The following is a 10,316-nucleotide window of genomic DNA, read 5'->3' on the forward strand; positions in this document are numbered from 1 at the left end:
GTTCTGTAAAACCATAGCGAATCCACGGTCAGTGTTACCGAAGAAACTATTTTAGAATGGGAATCAAAACAACAATTTTGTCATTCCTTGTTGTTGTTGTAGCTTTGTTTTTGACACTGGAAGTGTTTCAGTCCCAGCGTGACTTCTTGTCGTCCAGAATGAACGACTTTCTTGTCTTAGTACGGTCGTTGGGGTCTGATTCCAAAAGTATTCATAAAGTATCTAAAAAGACGAGTGCTTCTAGTAAGATATTTACGAAGGACGAGTTGGCCACTTTTGATGGAAGTGAATCAAGTAATGGACTGTATTTGGCTATTTTTGGAAAGGTTTATGATGTATCCAAAGGTCACCAACACTATGGCCCAGGTGGAGGATATCACTTTTTTGTTGGTAATTATATATGTATTTTAAAACGCTGACTGTAAGGAGACATTGCTCTCTGACTCAGTGACTGCTATTTACTAGTAGTTTTGAGAGAAGGACCCTTTGACAGAACTTGATTGCAATGATGGGACAGTGACTAATACCAGATAGAAAGATCATTCACTCTTTCATCTGTTATTGTTGCTTTTTATTTATACTAAGGATGTGCGTAGTTTACATTTTAGAAACACCCATGCAAGATGCTGTTATAAGTTAAAGTGAGACTGTGGTTATATAATATTGTTTTAAGTTAAACAGCTAACACATATTAATTTAATACTCAATATTATGTTGGACATTCATTATTCATTAAGCTTGAATTTTGTGTCAATTTTAGGTAAAGATGGAACAAGAGCCTTTGTGACAGGAGAGTTTACCAGTACTGGGCTCATTGATGATGTTACAGGATTAGAACATAAAGACATGCTGGGATTGACAGATTGGGTCAAATTTTATGAATCATCTTATAAATATGTTGGTTAGTAAATATATTTTTCAGAAATGTGAAAACTATTTTTTTTTTCGGACTGTAATTATAGTCTTTTGCGTAATGTACTTGGTATACGTGTTTGTGTGTGTGTTTTTTTCAATAAAACATCTTTAGATGCAGTAAAATATCACAGGGTTTAACATTTTCAGGGAAAGTTATAGGAAATTTTTATGACAGTGAAGGAAAGCCAACCCCAGCTCTTCACCAAGCTCGAAAAGCCATTAAGGTTGCTGAAAAACATAAAAAGGCCGATGAAGATGACAGGCATATGTATCCAGCTTGTAACTCAGAATGGGCTCAAGGCAAAGGAGGACGACTTTGGTGCTCTCCCATGAGGTGAGTAAGAAATGGAATGTCAAAAGTACTTTTCTGTGTAGAAATGAACAATTTTTCAATTGTTTTTCTTTAGATACACTAGTAAGAAGAAACCAGGATAATATTTTACTGCATGTTTTAAAAATGCAGTAAAAGTTCAAATACTCAATTAATAGTAAAACAATTTACATCTACTTATAGCGTACAATATGCCATGTGTGACTGGTTATAATTAGATATCAACATTGATCCAGTACATGATCATAGGTCAAGCATTTAATTGCAGTGGCGGTATTGAAAGGGACTGGTCAGGTGTGCCAAGGAGGTATTACAAGCCAGGCAGTACCCAGTCTCGCTGTGCATGCATCAAGACATCTGGCCCACCATCTGACAATCCCTTGTTAAAGGAACATAAAAACAGAGGTGATCTGGATAACCCAAATTTCAGGCTATATGATAACTGTGATCCAATGTCAGATTCATGCAGAATTACGTAGCTGCAAAATCAGACAAATTCTTGTTTCTTAAAAAAAATTAATAAATATAAAAAACTGACAGCTTATTTTGCTTTTTGAGGGGTATTACTGTGATAAAGGAACAATTGTGATGTTACTACATATGGAATGTAGAAATAATGTCAATATTGCATGGAATAAAATTTGGACTTTGTACATGTCTGAAAATTTATGTCATTTAATATTTATATCCTGTTAGAATAAGATATTGTGCAATATTTTTAATCAGTATGCAAGTTTGTTCAAAGAAGAGATCTGAATTCTGTACAACCAGATATATATATATATATATATATATATGCAATATAAAGAACCTGTGCTAAATATTAGTACTCGTTGTCTTAACTTGTGATATGTGTGTGTGTGTGTGTTTGTGTGTGCTGTTAATATGAAGAGCAAGAATCAGTTAAATTTTCTTATAAAGTTTAATTTGCAAGAAAAAGAAAACATCTCTATCATTTTCAACGTATATAATGCTATGCATTAAAATCATTAAGTCTCTGGTTAACAAAATGTGCATGATCCTAAAACATTTGCAACCATTTAGAACTGTATCTGTTAATGGTCAGTGTTACGGTAATGGCAGTGAAGTATTGAACCTACATTGGAAGAACTGCCATAAAGAAGAGATAACACTCGATATAGAGAACACATCTATGTACTACAGCACTCTTAAAGAGGACAATTACAGTAGATACACAAAACATATTGCTAATAAATAATTAACCTTTCTCCTTTAAATAAAATATGACAAGATATTAGGGATATGAGCATGCAACTTACTTTCCCCACAGGAAATGATTTACACATGTATTTTGACCTATCAAGCTGCATAGATCTTTTCAGTTCATATAAAACAATGCTCATTATCCAGAAAAACACGTAAATTGTGCAGGGATAAATATCTAACAAATTGCATCAGAATAAAATATTCTCAAAAACTCTTTTACAGCCTTAAAACATTTTTTTAAATTTACAGTTACAGCATACTAAGTCACCAGAGCACGAGATTAAATGTACAAATTCACAAGATCTGCTTTGAGTTAACTTAGTTACATGGTAACTTAAGTAATAACACTTAACTCACTATAACACAGCTTATCAACAGGTGATAAACATTACAATATCTGACCTCAGGCTGAAATATTGCCAACTGCGGCTAGGATAGGTAATTGCAACAACATCCAGCAACCTTTTTTTTTACATTAAATTTATGACCAAAAAGCAGGGTTGCTGTCTCTACACGTGCACTTTGGTACCCATTCTTATTGTTAAATAAAATGTTTACAAATAAATCTGAACATTTTGAGTAGAGAAATGTTGACAATTATGAAAATGTATGCATGAAAAAATGTATTTGCTAATTCACAACATATGAACAATTGATCTCCCATAACAGAAAAGAGTGTATATTTTTCAGATTTCTACACTTCTTGTATGATTTGTAATTTGCTGAACTAGACAGCAAAGCTGACAAATATACAGACACAATACAGGAACAAGGCAGCAAAGCTGTCAAATGTTCAGACATTACGCAGAAAATAGTGCACAATATAGTATTTTGGCCAATTTTGATGCACTGTTAGATAATGCTTTAAAATAGCATAATCAATCTTACCCTCTTATATTATGTACTACAGGTAACATGGACATTGAAAAACTAGCAAGTAATTCAATTCCATATGATGTAAAAGCCATTGAAAATGCGAATGTGTGAAATAAGAAATTTAACACATGAAAATACAGAATAATTACCTTGAATGTTAACCAATCATGCCGATTTTTGAAAGCAACCTGCCTCTTTTCCAAACAAGGCAACTCAGAAAATTTAGAGTAAAACCAAAATACTGTTTGGCAGTTATGACGCAAACATCACCAAAATTGTGCAAAAAAAAGAAAAAAATGACGTTAAAGTAAACTCATCATGCTGATATTTGAAAGAAACCTGGTCCTTTGCCAAACAAAGCCACTCAATAATTTAAAGTAAAACAAAAATATGATTTGGAAGTTATGGGACGAACATCAACATTGTGCAAAAAAACATAATAATTACCGTTAATGTAAGCCGATCGTGCCAATTTTCCAAAACAACCTTGTCGGGTCCGACATAAAGATCATACGAAGTCGTATGACGTAATGTCTTGTAGTCTAATAACTCTTGAGTAATGTGGCGGTCTCTGTGTATGACGCCGAGGTAAAGAAATTAACTATACAATTAAAGGTAATTAGGTTTGACGTACACCTCACACTAGTGCAGCACTGAATCCATGGAAAGATAACAAAATGGTATTTAAGCGATGAGAATTAAAGGAGGGAGGAGAGATACGGGGAGTGATGTAAAAGGAAGCAGCGGAGAAGGAGATTGGAAGCGACGGAGTATGGAGCTGAGGAGTTAAGAGTTGGAGGCTTCACTTAGAATATGTAGTTACCTAGCGTCAACGAATAAATCATTTAACTGGTCATTATGTGGACTTGGGTTTTCTTTGCGCGACCTTACGTAAATCTGACACGAACCAAGAATTTCAAATTGCGTTATCCACTGAGTAAGTCTAAAACGTAATGTCCTATTTCGAGCCCACGCTTGAATTAAGCGTTCTAAATTATATAAGTTTAGGACATTCATCTCATATGTATATGAAAAGGTTCATTACAACCTAACTCTTTACCAAACAAAGACACTCAGTAAATTTTAAGTAAAACATACATACAGTTTGGCAGTTACGGGGCTAACGTCATGTGTCTGACAGCGATAGGGATGGCGATGGCAACAGCGACAACGCAGACAGACCAATCAGAATATATACAGACACTTACAGTGTCTGTATATAAAAATAATTGTGACAGGATCCATTTCTTATGACCTAAACAGTAGCATTCTTTGATAACATTTCTTTCCAACAAACCCTGCATATTCCTTGACATCGCCCTCATCTCTTGCCCTTGGATTTAGTGCCTTGTACACAGTATAGGGCATTGCTTGTCTTTCAAACAGCACTAAAACTTCATCCAGGTTTACAACACCGTTCTCGTCAACTGCAGAGGAAAATAAAAACATCAAAAACTGACTCATTCTTAAAAGATATCATCATTTGTTAGCAAGATTTTATTGTTTACTTGCTATACAGTCTCAAGTAACAAGCTCTCAGAAATAAATAGACCACCATTAATAAAAAAAAAGATAGCCATCTGTTGCTTGAAGATTTTGACTTCACATAATCAAAATTTATTATTACATGTACCTTTATCTGCATCTTCAAACCTGTTGTACTTTTTAACATCTAGTTTTGGTGTACAAGCTTCAATGGGCACCCAAGTGCAAGCTTCAGGACAAAGAAGGAATGAAGGTACATATTGGCCCTAAACAAAAACAAAGCAATGATTCAATAAAAGTCATACATATCTCACTTTATAGTATTTATCTTTGGATTAGCACAGGGTTGTAAACTATGTTTGGGATTAAGGATTTCTTAGCTGCTACTAAATTCAGTTTTCTAGTTATAATTTTTTTCAGTCTTGGATAATGCGTTAAAAATGGATATGTGCATTGTGATAACTATCTACTGTTAAATAAAAAACTACTAGAATTGTATCAGGAAATGTGAGAACAAACAATTACAATTGAACAAAATCTTACGACATGACAACATTGCTGTACAAACCTTGTATTTCATTTTGGGACATGAATGTATATAAAATCCCATATAGTAATATTTTAGATCAGGAGCTTCTTTTTGTAGCGACCTTGTGAAAGCAATTTCCCTGTTAAAAAGATTTTATATGAATATACTCACATCTGTACATGTAAAATACATTTTTGAAATCCTTACAGTTAAAAAAATTATACAATTCAAACAATACACCACCCCCCTCCCAAGAAAAGTCAATATACACTTTTTCATTAACAATACCTACTGGATTTAACACAACATTTATAATAACAGTTGTACAGTAACAGTATGTTCTTCCTTTGGTACCATTAAAGTAATATTACAAGTCAATCTGTAAGAAAATAAGACAAGAAGTAAACATACCTGAGAGCACTGTATGTCCCTAGATTTAGGAACTCGTAGTCTGGATCATAGTAGAGATAAACAGAGGAAACGCAGTAAGGTAGAATGTCTATCACTCCCACAGCTATGAGTTTTCCATCCAACCAATATTGTTGGTGAAATGAGCCATATCCACATCGAGGGCCATTGGATGGTTTTTCAGGCTGTATATTAAACAATGTGATAAAACAATTTTTGAAAGGGTAAGCCTTGTTAATTCTAAATAATTAATTATTTTTAAATCATTCTACAATTTGAGAATATAGAAATAAATATATACTAAAATAGGAAATATAAAAAACATTTAGCATTTAGAAAACTATTTAAACATGCAATCCTTTCAAGAGAGTTAAAAGATGAGAATCATGGTAATTCATCACTGAAACTCACCTCCAAAGGAGAATCGACTAAGAAACTCTTGTAAGTGCTTTTGGTATTTTCATGAGGTTTCTCTTTGTGAATACCAATCTGATACTTTTTAAAAATTTCATATGATTGTTCATATGAGCTATCAAACTCTGCAGTGTCTCTTGCACTCCTTGCAGTGTGTGGGGTAGCTACAAGTCTAATCTACAAGGCAACAAAAACTTGTAAATGAGGTGAAGCAAGCCAATATTAGTCATACCTAAGAAAGAAAAACATGAGCAAGGAGTATGAGGCCACCATTTTTTCACATGATCAATGTGCAAGATCCTGTAACTTCAAATTTTATCAAGATATATGTATATATATATCAAGAGCAATGGAATTTGATAATATTGGGGGGTGGGTGTTTTTTTTCCCCATGATATGGCTTGCTTCATTCATTCAAAGCTTTTGTGTAATTTCACTTCAACTAATACCTGAAGAGGGGATTCCACCAAAAAACGTGTGTATTGCTGTTCTGAGGGTTTGCTAGGTGGATCTTTATGTACAACCATTTGGTATTTTTTATATATGCTGTGTGACTCTTTAAATGTGGCATCAAACTCCTTGCTTCTTGGATTGCTCTGCACTAGTTTAATCTGGAAAGTATGTCATTAAACAAATACCTTTTTTTTAGATCTAATGTCAGACGCAAAATTCAAAGTGTCATATTTGATATAATAGTACAAAAACACAAATGTGTGCCCAAAATCAGACAAATTTTAGCTTTATAAACCAAAAAAAAAAAAAAATTACACGTGCGGGTTATTTCAATTTAATGAACTTTGATTTTGCCTATAATAAATAATTCAACACATGGCATGATTCAAAACTGCTAATACAAATGATTACCTCTAATTTATGCTTTGGATTTTCAGCTGATAATTCTTTAAGCCATTGATCTATGGATTTGGGAGAATTACCACTTGGATTTTCCTGTAAAATAGTAAGTAAACAGTATGAATATATATAAAATATATTATTGCATTGCTTTGTGCCAATTTTACCATTAATAAACAACAATATATTTGCTTCTGAAATAATACCCAACAAGATAAAATGATACCACACTTTTTCTGTTGTTGAACTTACCATCAATCCATGTGATTCTGCCTGCCCTTCCTGGTGCACTTTTGCTAACTTTTGTTTCTTTTTCTCCAACCTGAGTAATTTTGCTTTTTTGCATGGAGGTTTAGTTGGATCTGGACCTTTACCTTTAAAATTCATAATAAACAGAACTATATTAACATGAAGTGTGTATGGCTAAGTGATAACTTTGAAACGTCTTCAAGACTTAAAATGACACCTGATTGAGGAAGAAAGACTTTTACCAAAATTATTAGCGTGTTGTTAGCTATGTTTTTTTTCATTTACAGTTTTAAATCAAAAATAAAAAAAATTAACACTATTTCAGACTTTTAAAAGGACAAATACCTGGTGCTGGTTCCTGTTTCTCTTTCTGCCTCTCCTGTGTAGTCTTCCCAGCTACTGTTGATGTTCCAGCTTTTTCTTGCGCCTCTACATTATCACCTGTTCCAGATCTAATACCTGTATTCAGAAACTTGTGTACCTTCTTCAGACACTTCTTATGCGATTTATTTAACTGGAAGTCCAACACCCCACATTTAATTGTGTACTGAGGGCAACAGGTCTTTTTCATAGTAGGTTTGTATGTATATTTTCCACTTCTGAAAAATAAAAAGGTACTTTTTTTATTGGGGAAAAAAAAGGCAACTTTGGTCACATAATACTTTGTTTGAAAATAATAATAATAATAATAATAATAATAATAATAATAGCAATAATTATATGCATAATTTACAAAATACTTCAGTGTCAAAGAAAAAAAAAATGACACTCCTTCAAAATTTTTATTTTAATCTTTAACTTCACTCTGATCCCTTTTATGATCACACCTTCTCCATCCTCTGTCAATAAGATCTTGGTAATCCTGAACGGTGAGTCGGTGGGCCCACATCCCTAAAAAAAAGGTAAAAAAATAAATTATAAAGTGCAAATCCTTTATTATTACAACATATAGAATTTTCCATACTTAATCATAACATTAATGTAAAAAAATATTGTAGCTAACTGTTGAATCTATTGCTTTTAAATGGCACTTCCACTTACATATATGGGGACTTCCACAACATCCATCCAATTTTGGTCACATAAATTTCGTATAATGCACTATGTAACAATTATTCAGGGCATTTGTCATAAAATTTGGATCAATTTTTTTTCACTCTAACTATTGACAGGATCTAACAAACTTTTCTACATCATTGGCAACCAAAACAGCATACCATGCGTGTATTTTGAGCACCTGCCACTGCAGTACCCACATGGCCCTCTTTCTCTTTTCCCCCTATACTCCACAATACTGTGCTTAGCTTCTGACATCTTAGTCTTCTTAATATTTCTTTATTACTAGGGGGAAATGAAAAAAAAAAGAAATATAAAATTTAAAAATGTTTTAAAATACATAGGGATAGCTGATATTAAATTAAAGGTAAAACACCCATGATAGCTGTTTTGGTTTTAATTGCGGATTAAAATGTCTTTTGTTACAATTCTGACAGTGAAATATGATATTACACTTGTAAAACAGGGTTATGTTACAGAAAAGTGAGGCCTCTTTTTTATTTTCTTATTTTTTTTATTAATTTATTTTCTTATTATTATTATTTTTTTTTTTTTTGAAAAAAATTAGTATTACCAGATAACTCCTATCATAACCAGAGATTAGTAAAATATAATCAGACATAAATAATAAGAGTTTTGGTTTTGTCAAGAACCTCAGATTAATCTGAAATATTGTTTTGCTGAAATTCTGACTTTGGCCTTTCCTCCCCAAAAATCACCTTCCAACATTAAAAGTGAAAAACTGAAAAAGTAAAAGTGAAAAAGATAAATATTAATTTTTATTATATAGATAAGCACTCTTAACTATTTTCAAGGGGCATTTGTTATAAATTTGCATCCTTAGCAGTGCAGTATGCCTTAAAATGAGGGACATCATTGTTTTCAGCGCGGGAATATGCCAGTGGCGTTGTCAAGATGTAGACTCACCCTTCAAGAAATCGATGCCTTCAAGAAATCGACGAAAACCGGAAGTGCGTGTTTTTTGCACTGTTTTTCCTGTTATGCCCATTGTAAACACTGTGTTGTCAAGTAAAATGAAGCGTCTGATACAAAGTATCAAACGCGGCATTCACGTGCTTGCTTGTGATGCGTTCAGTACACTTTGTTTACACTGACAAGTCGAGGTCAGAAATGCACAATGTTTTTCTATGTAATTACGCAGTTTCAATTTTGATTAGTGAATTTTCTTTTATCTGCATGGTCATTTTCCGAACATTTGTATAAGCCACGAAATATTTCTCATCGGAAAATCACCCAGCAGCTTTCCAAATACAAGCGAGTGACGTCATGACGCACTTCCGGTTTTCGTCGAGATCTTGAAGGGATTAGCGTTACGGTTTGCTGCACATTTAAAACGTTCTGTCTCAAAATGTACTCAACTGCTTGGATTGAAATTTACAGAACTTATTCTTCACATGATATCACACATATGTGCTTAATTTGAGAGCTTTAGCTGTTATATGTTTTCTACAGTGCCCATTCAAATTTGAAAAAGAGCTATTTTCCGTTGATTTCTTGAAGGGCAAGTCTACAAAGACAAAACAAAATTGTGACAAATTACAGGAAATTGATTATTTATCAATAGACAACATTTTCAAAGACGGAGTTATCATAGTCGTAATAGTTTGCCATGTAATATCCGAATAAAAAAATGTAGAAGCGTTATTTCTCTACCAGACGGTCTTACTTTTCATGTATCATCTAATCGATTTTTCGCCCAGTCCACGAAATACATTCTCGATCAAGTTTTGGTGCCTAAAAGTTTGTCGAAATATGCTGCAATTCAATTTACCGTGTGAATAAGACGACGCCAAGGATTTGCAGTAACCACACCTACTACCATCTTCCCCAGGGAAATATTCGACAACACTGCTCATTGTAATACAAACAAATTGTGGGCATTTAGAGTTGCTGATGCTTCCTTGTTGTCGGGCACCCTTAGTTTTGAACAACATTCTAGATGGCGCTCATATA

At 33.3% G+C, this 10,316-nt stretch overlaps 2 protein-coding genes across 7 annotated transcripts; one reads left to right on the plus strand and one right to left on the minus strand.

Moving 5' to 3' along the window:
* Window positions 1-56: 56 nt before the first annotated feature.
* LOC106160332 (neuferricin) lies at window positions 57-2,688 on the plus strand. Its single transcript, XM_013536899.3, has 4 exons — window positions 57-390; window positions 761-901; window positions 1,063-1,249; window positions 1,515-2,688. Exons 1-4 carry the CDS (start codon window positions 57-59, stop codon window positions 1,723-1,725), a joined length of 873 nt encoding a protein of 290 aa, XP_013392353.2. The 3' UTR covers window positions 1,726-2,688.
* Window positions 2,197-10,311, minus strand: LOC106168678 (arginyl-tRNA--protein transferase 1). Of its 6 annotated transcripts, none has more exons than XR_015332235.1 (11): window positions 10,135-10,311; window positions 8,114-8,177; window positions 7,632-7,885; window positions 7,290-7,411; window positions 7,050-7,133; window positions 6,183-6,362; window positions 5,775-5,956; window positions 5,403-5,502; window positions 4,983-5,100; window positions 4,398-4,776; window positions 2,197-3,835 (listed from the first exon to the last, which is right to left on the minus strand). XR_015332235.1 is itself a non-coding variant. In XM_087002819.1 (11 exons), exons 2-11 carry the CDS (start codon window positions 8,598-8,600, stop codon window positions 4,598-4,600), a joined length of 1,380 nt encoding a protein of 459 aa, XP_086858945.1. In that variant the 5' UTR covers window positions 8,601-8,627; window positions 10,030-10,304; the 3' UTR covers window positions 2,197-4,597. The 6 variants fall into 6 exon arrangements, 5 of the variants coding, with proteins under 5 accessions (XP_086858945.1, XP_023930829.2, XP_023930830.2 ...); XM_087002819.1 differs by adding an exon at window positions 8,504-8,627 and having other exon boundaries at window positions 2,197-4,776; window positions 10,030-10,304; XM_024075061.2 differs by adding an exon at window positions 8,504-8,627 and having other exon boundaries at window positions 2,197-4,776; window positions 10,135-10,303.
* Between the last annotated feature and the right edge of the window lie 5 nt (window positions 10,312-10,316).

Source organism: Lingula anatina, chromosome 1, assembly GCF_051362555.1.
Source record: "Lingula anatina isolate TDL-2025a chromosome 1, LinAna3.0, whole genome shotgun sequence".
Lineage (NCBI taxonomy): Eukaryota > Metazoa > Brachiopoda > Lingulata > Lingulida > Lingulidae > Lingula > Lingula anatina.

Coding starts and splice junctions, on each gene's coding strand:
- LOC106168678 (XM_024075062.2), bottom strand. CDS start 10,297: ATGTTGTTCAAAACTAAGGGTGCCCGACAACAAGGAAGCATCAGCAAC. Junction 8,178..10,134: donor GGCGTCGTCTTATTCACACG/GTAAATTGAATT, acceptor CCTTTTTTTTAG/GGATGTGGGCCCACCGACTC. Junction 4,777..4,982: donor GTTTGAAGATGCAGATAAAG/GTACATGTAATA, acceptor TTTCCTCTGCAG/TTGACGAGAACGGTGTTGTA.
- LOC106160332 (XM_013536899.3), top strand. CDS start 57: ATGGGAATCAAAACAACAATTTTGTCATTCCTTGTTGTTGTTGTAGCT. Junction 902..1,062: donor ATCATCTTATAAATATGTTG/GTTAGTAAATAT, acceptor TAACATTTTCAG/GGAAAGTTATAGGAAATTTT. Junction 1,250..1,514: donor CTTTGGTGCTCTCCCATGAG/GTGAGTAAGAAA, acceptor ATTTAATTGCAG/TGGCGGTATTGAAAGGGACT.